At 44.0% G+C, this 21,124-nt stretch overlaps 1 protein-coding gene across 1 annotated transcript in view; it reads left to right on the forward strand.

Moving 5' to 3' along the window:
- MACF1 (microtubule-actin crosslinking factor 1) overlaps positions 1-20,670 on the forward strand; it is a 357,742-nt gene extending 337,072 nt beyond the window's left edge. The window contains 7 exon segments of the mRNA XM_021095983.1: positions 2,148-2,270; positions 2,273-2,301; positions 3,083-3,157; positions 7,260-7,377; positions 14,971-15,182; positions 18,234-18,363; positions 19,158-20,670. Of these exon segments, the coding sequence (XP_020951642.1) occupies positions 2,148-2,270; positions 2,273-2,301; positions 3,083-3,157; positions 7,260-7,377; positions 14,971-15,182; positions 18,234-18,363; positions 19,158-19,414 (944 nt within the window). The 3' untranslated portion in view covers positions 19,415-20,670.

Consider the following 21,124-nt stretch of genomic DNA (forward strand, 5'->3'; position numbering starts at 1 on the left):
CAGTTGCAGACCACCACAATAAAGCAAATGTTGCGATAAGGTGAGCCATTAGAATTTTTTGCTTTCTCCATGCATATGAAAATTACATTTATACTACACTGTAATCTATTAAGTATGCAATAGCATTATATCTTTAAAACAATGTAGATATCTTAGTTTAAAAATGCTGACCATCACCTGAGCCTTCAGCAAGTCATAATCCTTTTGGAATAGTCACAGCAAAGATCATTGATCACAGATCACCATAACAAATACAATAATGAAAAAGTTTGAAATAGCACAAGAATTACCAAAATGTGACACAGAAGCACAGAGTGAGCAAATGCTGTTGAAAAAAATGGTGCCAGTGGACTTGCTTGACACAGGGTTGCCACAAACTTTGTTTAAAAAAAAATTGGTAAATGCAATATCTGTGAAGTACAATAAAACAAGCTATGCCTGTAAAGCGTTTAAAAGTAAGTATTTCATAATATCAGGGTTTTTAAATTTTGAAAATTTACAAATCATAATATCAGTTTTTCATTAGTAATTCAGGTTTAATTTTTTTCCTTCCAGTTTTATTGAGATGTAAATGGCATAAAACACTGTATAAGGTTAAGCGTAATGATTTGAACATTATCTCATAGGTACCAAATCAAAGAAATAGAAAAAAACTTTTTTTTATCTTATTGGAGTACAGTTGATTTTCAGTGTCGTGTTAGTTTCAGGTGTACCGCAAAGTGAATCAGTCATACATGTATATATAGCCATTCTTTTTCAGATTCTTTTCCATATAGGTTATTACAGAATATTGAGTAGATTATCCTGTGCTATACAGTAAGTCCTTGTTAATTATCTATTTAATTATATAGTAGTATGAAAAACTACTTTTTCTTAAGGTGAGAACTCTTAGGATTTACTCTCTCAACAGCTTTTCTTATATTACATACAGCAGTATTAATTATATTTATCATGTTGTACCTTACATCCCTCATAATGTCTGTTTCTGACACCTCTCTAACAGCTTACAAAATGTATGGTTTAATTTATTTTTAGCTGAAGGAATAAGTGGGGCACAGAGTAGTTAAGTGACTTGCCAAGACCACAAAGCACATGTCCCAGCCATGCTGCTTCACATGGTAGCCCAGGAAGGCCTGTCTGGAGGGAATATTTGAGCTGAGACCTAGGTGATGATAAGGATCCAGCCATGTCAACCAGTATTTCAGGGCAGAGAGAGAGGCAGAGGAACCTGTACACAGTGCTGAGGTGGGGATGAACTTGCTTGTTCCAGGAATGGAAAGATTAACATGGCTGGAGTGTCATGACCTCAAAGGTGTAAGGAGTGAAGTTGGAAGGGTAGGAAGCATCCATTAATGTGGGGCTTTATTGGCCTTCGTGAAGGGACCAGATCTTATTCTAGAGACAGTACAGCCATCAGAGGTTTCTATCTGAGTTGGTATAGTCCCATTTGCATTTTAATGAGTCACTCTGGCTATTGTAAATATCCACACTTCCTTTGGAAAACAATTGTCAGAACCCAAGACAGTAATCTAAACACAGAGAAACTTCATCCTGTTAATTCCAAATTCTTACTCATCTGAAGTAATCTAAATATATGCAACAATAGTGGAGTGGATAAGTAAATTCGGAAACAGGGTGGTAGGTCTATGGTTTTAAATTGCATTCAGGGTGGATGACTCTATAAGCGAAAATGCCAAAAACTGAGCATGCTCTATATATTACATTTTGGGGTAATATTTATCCTTTATAATATTTTGTATTTTCTAAGTTTTCTAAAGTAGGCATTGTTTTTCAGAAAAAAAATTGACGTACCTTTTTTTTTCCCCCCCTGCATTTTAGGGTCCTACCTGTGGCACATGGAGGTTCCCAGCCTAGGGGGTCAAATCTACAACTATAGCTGCTGGCCTACATCACAGCCACAACAATGCGGGATCCGAGCCGCATTTGTAACCTACACCACAGCTCACAGCAGTGGGAGTCCAGGGATTGAAGCCACATCCTCATGGATCCTAGTCAGGATCTTTAACTGCTGAGCCACTACAGGAACTCCAAGACATACATTTTTTTTTTTAAGTATTTATATAACCCCTATCCAACCAAGTAAGCCTTCTTAGTTAAGTTTCCAAAATGTGATTAATCTTCTCCAGAGTTCCCTACTACCAAGTTAGAGATGACTGCTGTTGCTGACATTTTTGACCGTGACGGGGATGGTTACATTGATTACTATGAATTTGTGGCTGCTCTCCATCCCAATAAGGATGCTTATCGACCACAACCGACGCAGATAAAATTGAAGATGAGGTAGGGGAAGTAATTGTATTATTCTGAGTACATTTTGACCATAGGTTTCTATTTTCCTGAATGTGGTTGAGCGCGGTCACCCTATCAGCCCTTCGGCGTGTCTGTTGGGAGTAGGGAGGTGGGCTTCTGTTTGGGGATCCCCTTTTGCATGGCATTGCCCCCGGGAATATCTAGGGCACCGTGCTGCATAGAACAGACTCATCTCTCAGTCCTGAGATCCTCCCTCAGGCTCCAGGAGAGCGTTTCATATGGAACAATAAAGGATGAAACATAAAGTAATGTTTAAGATGGGGTTTACCTACCAAACTTGCTGTGTAATTAAGAATGGTGTCATCTTGAAAATTGTATCAGAATGAAAAGTGCAATTTTATAAGTAGCACATAGAGTTGACCCTGGGATGGGAGAGGCAGTGGGCCTGGTCTTGGGAGTGGCTGGAGCACCCCAGAGCTGAATTCTGGGAACTCTTGGGCTCCTCGGTTGAAATTCACATTGTTTGCTTTATGAGTCAGTTGATATTAATGCATGCATATTAGCACCTTTCTCTGAAGGAATTTTGAAGCAGCTTGGAAGAATCTATTGTATCATTGCTTGGGAATTTGTTTCACACTCAGCATCTGAGTATCCCAGTTAGTAAGACTCGCTGTAGCAGATAAATACATGTGTCAAAAGCCTGAAACACCTGAACAATACGAAATGAAGAGCTTCTCTGAAGACATGTAAAAATCTTTGTTTACTTTATCCTTTACACTTTTCTGTTTTTTTTGGTTTTCGTAATCAATAGGTCACAAGACAAGTGGCTCAGTGCAAATGTGCAAAAAGGTTTCAGGTGGAGCAGATTGGAGAGAATAAATACCGGGTAAGAAAGAGAAATGCAGTCCTTTGTGGTGTTCATTCCTCCCGTGCAGCCCTTACAGGTGAAAGCAGCCTGACGCACAGCAGACTTGATCCCACCTTCCCCTACTGATGCTCGTGGGACAGAGCCAGTAGGACTTGAGATGCAGTCAGCCTCTGGCCCTTATTTCTCTAGGTGCCAAATGTGAGGTGCCCTGTGGCTAAGCTTCAGTGCCCCAGATAGATCCATCTAGAAAATTGTGCCCTGTCTAGAGACATTCCAGAACCCTCTCTTCACTGCTCACCAAGGTCATTAGGAAATGGAGGTACCTTTATCATAAGATGAAACAGTTTTCTAGTGACTGATCATTTCCCCCAGGGAGCTGGTCACTGTGCGCCTCAGTGGCTCACAGGCTCAGAGAGGCTGTGGGAACTGTGTCCAGGCCCCAGGGGATGCTCAGCCTGCTCAGCCATCTTCCCAGAGGAGCCTGCCCAGAGAGGCCATAACTGACAGTGAACCGAGCTGTGTCTTCGCTTCTTGGGGGACCAGGTCGAGGCATAGAAGGGATCTGGGACAGGATTCCTGAAATGTATTCTCAGCTTGTCAGGATTCTCGAAGTCCTAAGGAAGATGTAGGATTGGCAAAGAGGATTTAGATGGCCATTTCAGATGGCACCCACATGCACCCGAGTTAGAAACAGGGAAATTGAGGTTCCATTAGCACAGCAAAAACGTCTTCAAAGTATACCAGAACCACCCACACTTTGCTACTCTGGGCCAAGGAGCAAGAGTGTTGGGTGGCTCTGCCTTCCATCCAGCCCAGAGCTTTGACTTAATAAAGCTCCAAGCAGTTTATGCTTGCTTATTGGGTTTGGTTTCATTTTACTGTATTAAATTACCAATAAGAGAAATGGGTTAGCAGGAACAACATAGAGTGTAAAACCACATCCGTGTGTCAGGAGCTTGGTAAGAATATGGTCGGTGTATGTCGTTATACTTGAAACTGGTAACATGATTATGTGATTTTCATTCCTTAGTGTTAATTTGACAAAATGTTCTCTCTCTCTCTCTTTTTTTTTTCCCTTCCATTTCCTTCATCCTTTACTCTTACTGTCTATAGTTCTTCCTCGGCAATCAGGTACAGTGTGCCTTGCAACGTTCTCCTTTTTGGTGGAAATGGTCTGTGTAGCTAATGCCTGTTCTTTGCTGTGGGAAGAGGATATAATTTAAAGCATGCCTGGGTCACACCTGGTTGTCTTACCAAGTGGAGAAACCGCTGACAGGGCTGGTGTTGTGAAGCTGTCTCAAGCAAAGAGATAAAAGTATATGTATATGTCTCTTTAAAGAAGGTGAAATTTTCCATTCCAGGTAGATTGTCTGAAGATGATGATATTATGCTGGGCTGAGTTATAAGTAGTACATACAGTTCAAGGAAAGTTAAAGCTGTGGCGTCAATCCATCCACTTCTAAAAAGAACCCAACCTTATCCTTCTGTTTTGGAAGTCACCATACAGACAGCATATTTCTGATTTACACCCAAGTCTTTTGACAGCTAACACAAATTTTATAAAGTACACTAAATCAAAAAAGTCTTGTCTGTGAGAAGTGTGGTATGGAAATCATATCTGGCCATAGCCTGAAGTTTGCCAATAAGCCAGCCATAATCTAATGGGATCAAATTAGACTCTCAAAGAAGATTGAATACTTTCGACTCCACTTGGTAACTCTAACCTTTTAGATCTTATTGAGAGCTCTGGGGGTCCTACTTCTTCAAATGGAAGCAAGTTGCATGGGTAAAATTGTCTTGGGGTACAAAGTCAGAAACACTAATAGTTGATTTGAGGCCCTCAATCACTGTTAAGTTCTAGGCACTGCTTTTTTAACCACTAACTACAGTAACATTCTGAGCCAGTGGGAAGAACAAAGGATGGAAAGAAATTTAAGAACAGTCAATTTGGCTTTAAATAAACATTGTATAAGATTGCCAAGTAGTACCTAAAAGTTGTGCCTTCTTGGTAACGACTCCATGTGGGCACCAGGGGCCCCTTTGAAATGGCACCGATGTCCTCCTCTATTCCACTGACCAGCCAGGATGAGTTAGTGCCAGTGTTGGGAACAGAAATACACAGTTCAGTTTCTACCCAAGGCACCTGAGACGGTAAGGATCACATTGCCAACCATCACACAGCAAACGCAGATCAGACCTGGGTCACCAGAAGGGATTTTCCATTTAGGACAAGGAAACAGAGCTTACTACTGCCCCTAAGAGTCTCTTCAGAGGTCTTGCCTCCTAGGCAACCCAGCTCTGCCAGATTTGGGTGGGTCCCTGTTTTTAGAGCTGCTGTAACCCCATCCACAGTCATCACTCTGGCCTCAGCTTCCCAGCCACTTTGTCCTCTGGCTTGGGTCAAACCTCCCTTTCCCAATAGCTCAGTAAAAGCAAGTTAGGGAGTTCCTACTGTAGCACAACGGGATTGGAGGCGTCTTGGGAATGCTGGGGTGCAGGTTCAATCCTTAACCTAGCACAGTGGGTTAGGGATCCAACGTTACCATGGTGGGGCTCGGATCTGATCCCTGGCCTGGGAACTCCATATGCCAAGGGGCAGCCCAAAGGAAAACAAACAAAAAAAGCAAGTTGGAATCTTTTAGAGTTAGTAAGATATTAAGGGAGGAAAAGGAGTGAAATCAAAATAAATGACAGGGCACAGTAACGTAAGACTAAAGCATGTCTTCTGGATTCCCTCTGGAATCCCACAGAGGCCCTTATTTCCTTCTTCCCCTCAGTTCCTCTCAAAGGACCTCCCCACTCCCACTTCTTGGGCCAGTGTCTGTGGGCAGCTCCTGCAGGGGCCGAAGGGGCCACTTCCTTCCCGGGACAGGACGTTTGTTCCTTCACATTTCTGGGTCCCCATTTTAGTGCCCCGTACCCCACACTGTGCTGTTGTCGCAGTCACTTTATATAAAAACCTAAAAAACACATGAGATGAAAGATGTAGGACTGATTTTGTTTTCAAAGAAAAAAGGTTTGGGTGGGAGATCATATTTTGTCAGTCACCTTGCCTGTATAAACCATGCCCTGAGTCAGTGCAAAGGAGTGTGGAGAATTAATCACAAGTGTTGATTTTGAGGGAGGCTCGTTATGGGTCCTTCTCAAACATCCTTTCTGGCATTTTTAGTTTTTGTGCCTTGTTTCAAAGTTATGGTTCCCCTTTATAACTTTGAAAATCCTAAGTGATGAAATATTATCACCCCCCCAACATTCTCCTTGAATTAAATAATCTTAGGTATTCCATTTCTCCAACCATATGTTTGATTTTTCTTTTAGGATCTCAGCACAATGCTCTTTCATTGCCACTTTATTTTGGGAAGAGAATAATTTATTTATGCAGCGGGAAACTCCAAATGTTGACAGGGCTGGAAAGTAGGAATATTAGATAAGAAAAAAAGGAAAAATAAATATCAGAAGGTCATGCATGCTTTAACATCCCAAAATGGTTGTTGAAAACTATTTATAATACGCATGGTAGGTTAAAATTTTAATTTCTTCAACTAAATTTTAGTATAAACACTAATCAGTCAGCTGAAGAAATTTTTCTGCTGGTGACATCACAATTAGAGAAGACTTAGGGCTTTCTTTCTGCAAATGATGTGGATAATCAGATTTCCTTCTGAGCTTGTAATAATGATGATGCTTTGCAAGGGTTTCCTTAAGGCTGTTCTCCATGTAACTTTTGAGCGCACTGTATTCAGAAGTTGACATCCACCTTGTGGCTGCCTTTGCTTATATGGAAACAAACTAGCATAACAAAGAATTTTATTACCTGTTTTAATTTGGGCAGACTCTTTTAAAGTATCAAAGTGAGCTAATGCCTTGTCTTTTCTCTGCCCTCCTCTTTGGGGCAGGGTCATGACCATTTATCCCAACAGAAAGTTCGTCAAGATAACGGACTTTAGCTTGATATTTTGGCTTTTCCATATTTTAAATTTTTTGTGTGAAAAACGCAAAATAGAGTTAAAATTCCCCTCAAACTGTGAAACTGCCATTTCGTCTGAATACAGTCTGCTTTGGAAGGAAGGTCTAGCCCTGCGTGCGGGACCTCGCTCACCATGTCCCCTTGGCCCTGCAGTTTGGGGACTCCCAGCAGCTGCGGCTGGTCCGCATCCTGCGCAGCACAGTGATGGTCCGCGTTGGTGGAGGATGGATGGCCCTGGATGAATTTCTCGTGAAAAATGACCCCTGCCGAGGTAAGGAGCCTTTCTGAGCACAAATTACTTTCCAGCTACGCCCTCACCACTGACCTCTAGTACTTCCACAGGGTGCTGGTGGTGGGGTCTGTTGGTTGATTCTGTTGTTAAGCTGCCCAGATGCCATCCCACCAGCACAGATGAGAACCGAGGTGCCAGAGCAGACCAGGGAGAGGACGCGGGAAGGGTTGATGCTCTCGGGGAGGCAGGCTTCAAGGGGGCACAGTGACGAGAATTGGGGAATTTACTGGTGTCGTAGGATGTTTTGGTGTGAGGTGTTAAATTAGCATTGGCCTAGAAAGAAGCCTGTAGAGCCCTGTAGGTTCTCTGTTAATGCTGCAGATGACTTTGCTTGTAACTCCTGCGTCTGACACTCAGGGAGGGTATTGGGCCAGGAGAGGACTGGGCACCCCCTTATCCAGGAGGGGGCTAAAGAACACCTAGCAGTGAGCCTTGGCACCTGTCAGGTAGACAGTCACCTAAGCCAGTCCACAGGGTCTCCGTCTGCTGGTTAAGGTGAGCCGGGGCGCCTGCAGCTGGAGGCGGGTGGGGCCGCAGCAGGTGGGGGTGCTCAGGCTCCAGGTGCTGCTGCCCCTCCAGCTGCATCCTTTCCTCTTTCCTGGTAGCCGAGCGGCATGTGGGTGTACAGCAGGCTCCCCCCCTGTCTGCCGGTTTGTCTTTTTGACCAGTTTCTGTGTTTCCTGCTCTGTCTGTTTCTTTGTGTTTATATATTTTTTATTCTAGTTCACCATCCTGGGAGTAAAATAAAGCGCTCTGATTCCAGCTCTTCGATTTCCAGTCAGTCTCCCATAGGTTGGCTTTTCAGCTTCATCCCTCTTACCCACATCCCAGCCCGTTGAGAATGGCTTTGCTGCTTAAACTGTAGTGCCTCTTGGCTCTGTGGTATCTGCTGCCTTTATGAATGCTTTGACACAGCCCCACCATAGCTTCTCTAACTACTGGAAGTTGACAGAACGTATAATGTGCCTGTGGAGTCAGTGCCTGTGGAATTTGTTACGACCTTCTGTTTATTCAACAAGTAGTTATAGCTTTACATACCACATACTATTATAAGCACTTTACAAATAGTAGCACATTTACACCTCTGGGAGGTATAGGTACTATTATTATCTCCATTTTACAGAATAGGAAATTAAAGCATAGAAAAGTTAGATAACTTGCCCGAGGACAGACAGCTAATAAATGACAGAGACAGGATTCAAACCCGAGACAGTCTGGCTCTCCAGTATGTGCTCCTGACCCTCCTGCTCTGTCTCGGAGGCCACCGTGCTCACCACCCCGGTTACCTGTGTTTCATTCGCTCTGACTACATCAGTGAGTGAGGCTCACTTATAAACCCAGCAGGAATGTTAACAGTACGGCTGTGGAAGTGATTTACAGTCATAATCTGAAGTATTTAAAGCTAAAGGTTCTCACATGAATTCAGATGTGTTCATAAACCAGTTTTTCCTAACTTATTCTTCCTTTACTCTGGCACAACCAGAGTAATATCTGAGTGATCATTTTCATTAGCAGTCCTTTTTTCAAAGTAGTTAGTTTTAAAAAAACACCTATTCTGATCAAAACTAGAGAGGGTTTAAATCAGTTTTATAATTTAATTATATTGCAAACCAATTTCTTTGATAGAAAAGTCCCCTTTCAGTGTTTTAAATGAGAAGCAATAGATATCAATTTAACCGTAACTCAGTAAAACGATAGTGTTCCTTTCCAAATCTATTAATAAGGTTTTATCTTTCATGTCATGTGTGATTGAACTAAACAAAAGAGATGCTGCATGTGACATTTTGGAACCTTCGATTGCCTGTTTGCTGCCTGCTCTACTTGCTCTGTTTATGATAACATTGTGCTGCTGGCCAAGGAGAACACTGCTTGCTTTGTCCTTATCTTGTTAGCTAGAAATTGGAACCCCCAGGAAATTAGGGAGGGCCCTCTAGGAGCTATTTTCTGCAGAGCATAGTAGCCGTTTTTGGCATCCCTTGGAGCAGACAAGGTAAGGCGTTCCCCTCCCCGTGCCTTTCCAGGAGTACCCCCATCCCAGTTCCAGTGACTGCAGAGTCAACTCCCCACATCTTAGATGTCATAACTCTCCGGTGAGGGACAGGGGATGAGCTCCATCTAGTCAGATAAAACACTGTGCCAGGAGGGGACACCTGAGGGCCCAAGTGGATGTAACAAGTGACTTGGAAGGGCATGAACATCACAAGGAGAAAAATCCTTGAAGCCATCTAGGGTTCTGTGAGGATTACTGTGGCGTCTAGAAGCGCTGCTTGAGGTGGATTTTGTATTCATTTGTGTTGCATTTCCTTGGCTCTCTGGACCATAGAGAATGTTTCTCTTGAGGAAGGTACACATTTTCTGGCGGGGTTATAATGTTGGTCTTGCGCAGTCATGTTATCTCCCTTTACGCAGCTGTTTAAGAAGACAAATGCTACTACCTTAGGCTGCACGTTTCTTTAGCCAAAAGTAAAAGAATTCAACTAGGTAGGTTCCTGGTACTGCCAGAATTGGAAAGTTCACTCTCTGAGTTGAGCCATGGCAAAGGACATCATCACGTTTGCATCATGTTCGCACTGTCCCTATCTAATGAATAGGGGCACATTTACACCAGGGTTCCCTGAATGTTTCTGAGCTCTAGGCAGACTAGTTCCCCCAAAGTTTACTGGGAAAACTTTATAAAGATTGAAAAGACATAGTTTGGCTTAGAACTGACTTTTGTTTTTCTTATGGTAAAATACACATAGCAAAGAACTTATTACCATCCTGACCATTTTTAAGTGTGCAGTTCAGTAGCATTATGTACACTCACACTGTTGTGCTGCTATCACAATCACCCAAACACAGAACTCTTCATCTCATTATACCATAAAACTCTACCCATTTAACAGTGGAATGGAATTTTAACTAACAGGCCTGTTCCAGCCAACATCAGGTGGCCAGCCTGCATCTCTTAGAAAGTGATGGTCTCTCGTGGTTGAAAAACTGAACCACCTGAAGTGGCTGCCTTTACAGTTTGTCCCCCAAGATGTGAGCTTCGAAAAACAAATACAAAAACATTATGGTCAAATGCATTTGGAACACACCGAGTTAAAGCTTATCCGGTTTCTTCTCAGAGCTTTAAAATGCTGATTGCACTAGAGAGAGAAATGTAGAATACAGAGTTTACTGAACACCTCTTTGTAGGAAACTCCTCAAAAAACCACAGTTTGGGAAATTCTGTTGTAAGCAGTGAAAGACCATGGTAGGATTTGGAGCCATTTAGAGAGGTCAGGCTTAGAAATTCAGTCTGGGGAATGAGGAGTGAGGGAGGAATGAGGTTAAGATGAGGAATCAGGAGACCATCTGGAAGCCTGTTACAGTGGTCCAGGGTGGTGGAGCCGCTCCACGAACCACATAAGGGGCGAGGGAAGGCTGAGGGGCCGGGCGGGATTGACGAGGCAAGAGGAGGCAGGCTCAGTATTAGACTGAACGTCGGCAACCAGGTCTCTGGCTTCAGTCATGTCTAATCAGTCCTTGGATGTCCTCCAGGAGAGGGTTTGCGCTGGGATGTGTCTGAGAGTCAGGTGTGACCATATGCTGGCATTGAGGTCAAGGGAGATGAGTTCATCACCAGGTCAAAAGTCTAAGAGGGAGAACAGGGCTGTGGACAGAACCAGGGGAAAGTCAGTATTTAAGAAGTGGGTGGGGAGTTCCCATCCTGGCGCAGTGGAAACGAATCCAACTAGGAACCATGAGGTTAGAGGTTTGATCCCTGGCCTCGCTCAGTGGGTTAAAGATCCGGTGTTGCTGTGAACTGTGGTGTGGGTCAAAGACGAGGCTCGGTTCTGGTATCGCTGTGGCTGTGGTATAGACCGGCAGCCGTAGCTCTCACTAGACCCCTAGCCTGGGAACCTCCATATGCCAAGGGTGTGGCCCTAAAACCCAAAAACCAAACAAACAAACAAAAAGTAGTGGGCGGGATGGGAGTTCCCTAGTGACTCAGCAGGTTAAGGATCCAGCATTATTGCTGCTGTGGTGCAGGTTGGATTCCTGGTCTGGGAATTTCCACATGCTGTGGCCAAAAAAAAAAAAAAGAAGAAGAAATGGGGGGATGAAGTAGTCAGGAAAAGGAAGAGAGACCGGAGAGCAGGGGTCCTGGAAGCCAAGGGAAGAGAGTGTTTTAAGAAGAAAAGAGCCAGTGACACTCCACATGCAAGTGACAGCAGCAGAGAGGTATTTTTACCTGCCAAATTATCAAATTTTTACCTGTACACATACATGTATGTGTACACGCTCTTAATATAAAGAACATTGGCCAAAGTGAAGTAAATTGAATATATTTCATACATTATTTTTGAGAGTGTACGTTAGTGTAAAATGTTGTAGATCAGTTGACAGGTATCAAAACTTGAAGTTTGCATCCTTTCTCCCCAGCAAATCCACTTGTAGAAATTAATCCTAAGGAAATCATCATAGATGGGCACAAAAACATTTTATAAGTATTTGTCACAGCATTGTGTACAGTGTTTTAAAATTTTAAACAAGGATGGAGTTCCCATCATGGCACAGTGGAAACAAATCCAACTAGGATCCATGAAGGTGTGGGTTCGATCCCTGGCCTCACTCAGTGGGTTAAGTTGCTGTGAGCTGTGGTGTAGGTCACAGATGCGGCTGTGGAATAGGCCAGCAGCCGTAGCTCCGATTTGACCCCTAGCCTGGGAACTTCCATATGCCACGGGTGTAGCTGTTAAAAAAAGCAAAAAAAAAAATTTTTTTTTTTAATTTAAAAAATAAAATTATAAACAAATTAAAAATACAACACAGAAATGGTGAAATAAATTGATGGCCATATAAGGAAATAGTATTTTGCAGGTAGCTGCAGTGATACAAGACATGTCAAGCATAGAGGAATGTTTGATATTTTTCTATCTTTTATATTCACACAGGCGCATGCACAGTTGTGCAAAGGAATAAAGACAACAGCATTTTAACAGTGCTGTTCCCTATGTTGTAAGATTAAGCAATTTTTATTCTCTTTGTACTTTTCTGTAGATTTCAACCTTTCTACAATTTAAAAGCATCCCCTGAGGCAGAAGTTGTCAGTGACCAGAGTGATGCAGTGGCGTGGTGTGGTGGGATGGAAGCCTGAGTGGGGTGAACTAGTGCAGCTGATAGGCAAGGAGCTGGAGGCAGGCAGAGGGTAGTTGAGATGGAAGGCATCGGTTCTAGTCCCGGTTCTGCCACAGCTTTCCTTGATCTTGGCCTCTGAGAATGCTTCAGTTCCTTTGTCTGTGACTTGGAGATGCTGACTGGTCGCTGTGATAGCCAAGTGCAGCATGACACGTGATCACAGTTTGAAAATTGTACAGTGCATGGGGAACATGTTATCGTTAAATGACTGCATTTTAAATGTCATTCCCCTCATCTGCAATGCCATTTCAGTCTTCCTCCTGTATCACTGTGGTGTTATTTTCTGGAAGAGTTGGCCCAGTTGAACTGTTAAATAAATCTCTACCAGGTTTAAACCATACATCTAAAGTTCTCTGTGCCTTACGGCCGAAAGGTGTCCTCAGCTAAGCAGTGATTTCCATTGTCAGTGTTCTCTCAGTGCCTGCTGTGTGCCGCTCTTGGGCTGGGCACTTTAGGAAACAAAAGATAAATAGGTTTCTAGTGACATGGAGTCTTATTGAAGTATCCAAGTTAGTGCTCAAGGCAATTCTCTTTGAGAATCATTAGTGTAGACAGAAGTCTGGGAAATGGATGAGTCCAGAACCAAGGGCCAAGGAATGAACCCTGAAAGGGGTGTTCTGTTGGGGCCTGAGGAGGGAGACAGCTTAGCACCACAGGAACCAAAAATCCTAGACAGTCCAGACAAGAAAGTCCCTTAGACGGCAGTCTGCCTGACTGATCACATCTAGAGAGCCTGAAGAAACTGAGGCCCAGAGCAGGAGGGAAGGATCTCAGTTGGGGGCATAGCCTGGGCTGCCACTGAGAGGTTTAAATATCCAAGTTAGTCCTTTTCACCTGATGCTTTGATATGTCAGCTTAGTATATTGAGAAGAATTTGGATTTGACTTAGGAATTTAGAACCACTCTGCTTGGACACCCATGCAACCTGATTAAAATCTGATTCTACCAAGATCCCTCAAATTTTTTGAGGACGTGTGGGGTTGGGCAGGGGAGAGGATGGGCACAGTTACCCGAAATTTTCTTTTTTTTTTTTTTTTTTTTTTTTTTTTTTTTTTTTTTTGTCTTTTTGCTTTTTCTAGGGCCGCTCCCACGGCATATGGAGGTTCCCAGGCCTGGGGTTGAATCGGAGCTATAGCCACCGGCCTACACCAGAGCCACAGCCACAGCAACGCCAGTTCCGAGCCGTGTCTGCAGCCTACATCACAGCTCATGGCAACGCCGGATCCCCAACCCACTGAGCGAGGCCGGGGATCAAACCCGCAACCTCATGGTTCCTAGTCGGATTCGTTAACCACTGAGCCACAACGGGAACTCCCCAAAATCTTTTAAGCTTCAGTTTCTGGCCAAAGTGAATAATCTGATACAGGAAAGAATGACAAATGCTTTATTTATAATGGTTCCCTTTTGCCAGGCTTTAGCAGCAGTCCTGTTTGTTTAGATCTATCCAGCACCTCCTAAAAAGTGGGCAGTTTGGGAATGAATGAAGAGACAGAAGGTTATTGCAGAATGGCACCTTTCAGTGAGGAATAATCTAAGAACACATGCCAGAGGAATTATTTCCTTTAAATTCGTAGTGTCTTTCTTTCACTTTTAATGTTCATGTTGGCTGTACTTGGTATCTTCCGACTGAATCCAAATTGGGGGTTCTAGTCTAAAGGCTCCAGGCAGCCTTGGGGCAGCACTGTGGGCCTACAGTGCTGCTGGCAGGCTCTCCAGCCGGTCATCCCTCTCCCCCGCAGGTGTGCCCTCAGCTTCTCACTGCTTTCGGCCTTTGACTTAATGGTTTCTCACTGGCACGTTCTGGGCATGGTCTTGATCTCTCTCTCTCCTCCCACATGTTTACTTCCTAATGATTCAGTCCAGATCTTTTTACCATCCTGAGTTTCTGAACCCCTTTAGGATTATTATAGACTGAATTCAAATAGAAGAATCTAGACGACATAAATTTTAATGCTATGTTTTTCTCTACTATTTCATTGCCCTGTATCCTGCAAAAGTTGACCAAAAAGTACACATGTACTATGAGAGAGAAAAGACGGATTTTGATTTAACCTGAGAGGTTTGTGAACTGCTGCATCTGCTTTCTCTTGACCAGTTACAGTGTGCTTACCCCAGGGGACAATGACAAGGCAGGATCGTGACCACAGCATGGTACGGTGCTTTGTATACGGACTTGTTGATTCCTGCAAACCAAAGGGCTTATCAGTTAACGTGTCTGCTGTGGGGAAGAATCATGACAGGGCTGATGAGTCATGAACACACTTACTTTAAAAGAGACCACAGATGGTGCTAAAGCTATAACTTACAGAACTGTTATCGTGGGGTCAAGCAGCTGTATGGCCACCAAAGATATGTTTTTCTAAGATTAACTCTCATTGTATGTGTGTATGTGCATTCCCTTTTTAGCACGGGGTAGAACTAACATTGAACTTCGAGAGAAATTCATCCTGCCTGAGGGGGCATCCCAGGGAATGACCCCATTCCGATCACGGGGTCGAAGGTCCAAACCATCTTCCCGGGCGGCCTCCCCTACACGCTCCAGCTCGAGCGCTAGTCAGAGTAACCACAGCTGCACATCCATGCCGTCTTCTCCAGCCACCCCAGCCAGTGGCACCAAGGTACGTACGACATCCCTCCTGACCTTGCCCGTCCCATCTCTGCAGCTGTCCGTTGTTCAGTGTAGCCTCTGAAAGATCCCAGTGAGGAGAGGACCTCGAAGACATACAAACCAGCTCTACCCGGAGCAGGCTGGCCAGGCCCTAGTGGTAGGATCTGACTGCAGAAGACGTAATAAAATAGGAACTCATTAATTACGTCCAAAGCGCTTCTTTCCGCTTATTCCCGTTTTGAGTTTGAGCCCATCCAGAGTTACTAATGTTGAAAATCCAGGCCTTCCCTATCTGTGCAGCTGGAGCTAGCAGAGAAGTTTGCGGTTATGATGGGTTTTGGATGAAGAATGCTGTTGCCTTTCTGCCTGGTCCCTTTCCTCCCGTTGGACTGATTGGCATTTTATTTTGTTTTCTGTTTCTTTAAAATTTAGTGTCTTCTATTTATTTTTTTTTTTTTATGTTCCCAATTTATTCCCTTTCTGTTCCATTTTCAATTGTTCCCGTCCTTGCCTTTGGATTTCCGTTTCACAGACTCCACTTCAGTTCTCTCGCTGTTATGACAAACCCTGGTTGGTAAACAGTAAAGCTGTCACCCCTGTCAGGGACAGCCACTGTCCTGACCTCCAGCTGCCCAGCCCCGAGGTAGAGTATGGCTTTGCTGACTAAGGACGCAGTCGAGACCAGGCCCTCGCTGATGCCGAGAACTTGCCCGACTCTTCCTCCTGACATGAGTCCAGTGCTCTTCTCCATCTCTGTGGTGCTTGCTCTCACAGCTGATTCATCTCGTCCCGTGTTTTTCAGGGGTTTCTAACTCGGATTCACCAAAACTGGAGATAAATAAGAGATGCCTGAGCCTGGATTGTTTAACAACTTTCTCATCTTTAAAATATTTGTTCAGGGTGATAAACACTGGTCACTCATGATTTGTTTATTGATATTGTTTATAGTCAGGCCTCTTAGAGTCTCCAAACGCCTTATCTGACACAAACGAGTTATGAACACTTGAAATTCGGCGACAGTGCATGTTCAGCAGTGTTCTATCTTTGCTGAGGACAGAAGAGCGGCTGGCACTCCTCTGCCCGGAGCCACATCCCCAGCGTGGTGGGTGTAGCCACGCTGGTCCGAGGCGTGGGTGCTGCCTCCTTCAGCCGAGCGCAGCATCAGTGAACGCTGCTCTGAGGCTTGGATTTTAGCTTCTGAATTCCTTGGCCTGGGCACATTGGTTTCTATAGCCTTGATTTGAATACACATGCCAGCAGTTAAGCATGTTCAAGTGCAATCATTAAAAGGCCCAAGCACTTTTGGAAGAGCAGTGTTTCAGAAATAAAACGTGGACTAGCAGCTTGTCTGATAGCAGTACAATTTGCACTCTAGCTCCTCCTGGGAAATAGTGGGTTCTAGTGCCTCAAAAGATAGTATTGCCTTTAGTCATGTGACACTTCAGCCAGTGAAAGCAGGAGGTACAGGAAGCCAGTGCCCATGGATGGACTGCTGCTTTAGGCATTCATCCTGCTCCAAGCTAGAATTCTAGAAGTGTTTTATCTGGCTTAGAACATGATCTGGGGACCCACTAAAACCCCAAGACTCAAACTGCTTGTGCTGCTTTTCTAAAAGTCCCTGAAATTCTAAAATGTTTAATGTTTTAATTACAAAGTGCCAATTCCCTTGTTTTGTCTTAAGGTTTTGCCTTGTATCATTTCCTTTCAAGACTTCAGCTTTCCTTGCCTACTGGTGTTCGGCGGGCTGAGTCCTGATGCGGACGCCCAGCCGGGTCCCTGGGGCCGCAGTCTCCGCAGCAGCAGTGCTCATGAACATAGCCTCTGAAACTGGTGCTCTTCCTCCTGTGTGGGCCAGGAGGGTTTGTGCTTGAATGTGCATCACTTTCTGTCGCTTTTGCTCTTTCTTTATAAATTAAAGGTACAAGGAACACAATGAAATGGGTTGCTTTACTCTTCTATTTGTATAAACATCTGAAAAGTCCAGGAGAACAATTTACGCAGTTGATTTCAAAGAAAAATTGGAATAGCATGCTGTAGCATGAGTGATACTGACAGCCAATTTAAAACATTCTTACTCCAAATTAAGTCTTTTAAAAAAATAATACACTCAAATGGGAAATGGAGCGCCTGCCGGCAGCAGTTATGATAACGTTCATCTATCCAGCTCCTTTTCAGCTTGGAAAGTGCTTCTACACATGACTCTGCTGTGCCAGACCGGTGTTAGGTGCTGAGGACATGCCAGGAGACAAAACAAAGCCCCTGCTTTTATGGAGTTTATGCTTTAATGCAGGAGATTCAGGCAACAAACAGGGAACCTTCCTGGGCTGTCAGAGGAAGAGCCAGGCGGGCAGAGTCTGCGGTGGACTGAATGAGAGGGAGTGACGTCGGAGAGGCAGGATCCTCCCCTGGTTTCCAGAGGGAGAAGTGAGGGCGCAGGTGCCAGTTTAGATAAGCCAGGAGCCCAGACCCAGCCCAGACCTCTGATCCCTCTGTCAGAACCTTGTTTTGGTATCACATCGCCACTCTTGTGTACTTCTAGTCGCTTAGTCGATCATCAGGTCAAGTAATTTAATATGCAGCCTACCAATGAGGAAATAGATTTTAACTGAGGTTGCTGCACCGTCTCTTGGAGGTTGAAATAATATTTGGATCTCCATGTTAAATACTTGGGGCTAGAACTCATGTGTCTCCAAAACTTGGAGACTTGGGAGTATTTGGATTTTTTTCCTTTATTCATTTACCATGTTTCTGTTTGTTTAACTACTATAATCTTAGCATCTGAGGGTTTGTGTGTGTGTTTGTATTTCTAGTAGAAATTTGTCAGTAGGTAAAAGGTGTTGAAAGACACTTCGAAATTTTTAATTGGGACGTGAAAGCTTTACTTGGAGAATCCTCAAGATACATGACCTAGGACACATGAACAACAAATCTTTGTTTTCCTGGACTTTTAACGGGCTTTTCTACTGATTGGACATAAGGAAGGGCTTGACTAGACTTTTTAAAATGCAATTTCAACCAAAGATTTCACCAGGTAAATTCAACTTTTTTTCTTCTTTTTAAGGTTATTCCATCCACAGGCAGCAAGTTGAAACGACCGACACCAGCTTTTCATTCAAGCCGAACATCCCTTGCTGGCGATACCAGCAATAGTTCTTCCCCAGCCTCCACAGGTGCCAAAACTAACCGGGCAGGTAAGTCCCTGCTCCTGCACTTCTCCCTCAGGATGACGGGGAGGGGACTGGCCAGGCTGGGGATTTGGCAACAGCAGCCGCTCATCTGTGCCTGGCTACTCCCCACCGGGCAAATCGTGAGTAGCAGATTCCCTGCTGGCCTTGACTTTTGCTCCTGTCAGCACAGCCAGCTTGAACCTTGCCTTCTGAGAGCAGATGCTCCCACAGCCAAAGCCAGCCCCACTGTTGTTGATCAGAAATGATCATGTTTGAGAGGATGTCGAGGGAAGAAAGGCCTCCCTCAGAAGCCCAGCCAGTGTTGAACATGGCAGTTTGCTAGTAATTTTTCCAACACCCTGTGTTTATTATCACTGCTGGGGAGCCAAGAAAGTCCGGGAAGGATCACAGCTGTGCCCCTGTTGATGTTCCTTGTGGGAACCTGGGGTTTGGCCTCCATTTCCTGCTCTGTTCGCTGTGGCTTCGCCCGGGTTCTCAGTCTCCCCACGCACCTAGCAGGCGCTATCTTCTGTGCCAAGGCTGTGGGGCAGCCCTGCTCGATGATGGGGGCCTGTGAGGCAGCAGTGCTGCCAATAGAAGCTGGTTTCTAATCCTCAGGAGGCTTCTCAGAAGCACAAAGCCAGAAAAGATTTCTGCAACTTCTGTGTAGGCAAGAGGACTAGGGTTCGGGCTCTGGTTTGCCCAGAGTCACATAGCGTGTCAGATGGTATTAGGCCCAGAACCCCGGCCTCTGGTCACTTGTTCTTCTGCCTCCATGCTATCTCTATTAAGTCTGCTGCTTTATTCTTAAATTCCAGACCCTAAAAAGTCAGCCAGTCGCCCTGGGAGTCGAGCTGGGAGTCGGGCCGGGAGTCGGGCCAGCAGCCGGCGAGGGAGTGATGCCTCTGACTTTGACCTTTTGGAGACGCAGTCAGCTTGTTCAGACACTTCAGAGAGTAGCGCCGCAGGGGGCCAGGGCACCTCCAGGAGAGGGCTGAACAAGCCTTCCAAAATCCCCACCATGTCTAAGAAGACCACCACTGCCTCCCCCAGGACTCCGGGTCCCAAGCGATAACACTGTACAAGCACCCACCAGCCTCTCTCCACGTTGATCCTGCTCCATACATTGGGTGTATATTTATTCTGAATGGGAGAAGTTATATTGTTAAAATTGTAAAAGAATAATTGTGTTATGAAGCTGCCTTATTTTTTTTTCTTTTTGTAAGTTACTATTTTCATGTGAATATTTATGTAGATAAAGTTTGCCTCCTGGTAACCCTGTAATGGATGGGGCCCAGAAATGAAATATTTGAGAAAAACAAGCGAAAAGGTCAAGACGCAAATGTGTATTAAAAAAAAAAAAGAAGAAAAGAAAAGCCTCTAAATAGGGTTTCTGCGCGGTGCAGGGTTGTAAACCTGCTTTATCTTTTAGGATTATTCCTAAATGCATCTTCTTTATAAACTTGACTTGCTATGTCAGCAAGATAAATTATATTAAAAAAATAAGAATCCTGCAGTGTTTAAGGAACTCTTTTTTTTTTTTTTTTTTTTTTTTTTTTTTTTTTTGTAAATCACAAACACCTCAACTAGCAAGAACTGAGGGGAGGGCACTTCTGAGTGCTTTTCCATTGTTTTTAATGTTGTGTGTGATTTTAGCTGAGGAGAGGGCGCCTCATCTAGGTACTGTTTGCACATGATACAGCAAAAGGAGTTCACTGCAATACTGTCTTTGAATACTGTTTCAATACTGGGCTTTTAAAGGACAAATAGCTGCTAGAAATCAGGGGTAAATGTAACTGTTCAGAAAACACGTCAGAACATTGGGATTTTTAAGAGTCCTGGTTTGTAACTTCCTACCCAGCCCGGCCACCAATAACGCCACCAGTAATGCCTGTGCTCACCGGGACCCAGGCTTTCAGCAAGGGGACACTCCTTGGTGGCGTTTTGAATTACAGATTCGTTTATCTGCATTTTCTTGCTATTTGAAATGGTCCATCAACTTCCCACAAACTGAGGAATGAATTCCACGAGCCTATTCTGAAAATGTGGACAGAAACACTCGCTCGTCCTTTAAAGGAGATCACCAGCACACTCGTTAACAAGTCCCGTTTGCTTGTCTTTTTTTGTGCGTAATAAAGTCCACTGACCAAGTGACCCTGAAGAGGGGCTGCCTGGGGCTCCTGTTTTTTAGCTGCTGTTCCTCTTCAGCTCCGACCACGTTGCTGTGTGATTATCTCAATTGGTTTTAATTGAGGCAGAAACTGAAGCTCTACCAATGAACTGTTTAAAAATAAGACACACTTTTGTATTAAAATTGCTTGCAGTAACGAATATTTTGTATTTCCTGCTTTTCTTCTCAACCATCACCTTATATATAACATACTACTCTGGGATATGATTGTGTTGTAGGTACTTCGCTGCATTGTTCAAATCCAGATATCCTGATGGATAAATTATGGAGCTCATTAATAGATTTTTTTTTCTTGTATGTTTTGTCCTCGTTAACTTTATTTAACAAGGGAACAAAGAAATAATCAGACTATAGTTAATGTAAATCTTAGGGGTATCTGCCCTACTTAACATGATTAAACAGATACCAGTATGTAAGATTTTTCTTTTCGAAATCACAGATCCTGGGGTTTGAGAGAGTGGGGCCAGTTCCCCGCAGTTTGCTAAAAATTTTTGGTTAAGTGGTAGAATAGAATTGGCAGAGGTGGAAACAAAATTGGTCATCAAATCTAGCTCCTTTGTATTATGGTTGAAGAAAACTGGATTGGGAAAGTGG

This window comes from Sus scrofa, chromosome 6 (assembly GCF_000003025.6).
Source record: "Sus scrofa isolate TJ Tabasco breed Duroc chromosome 6, Sscrofa11.1, whole genome shotgun sequence".
In the NCBI taxonomy this organism is placed as follows: domain Eukaryota; kingdom Metazoa; phylum Chordata; class Mammalia; order Artiodactyla; family Suidae; genus Sus; species Sus scrofa.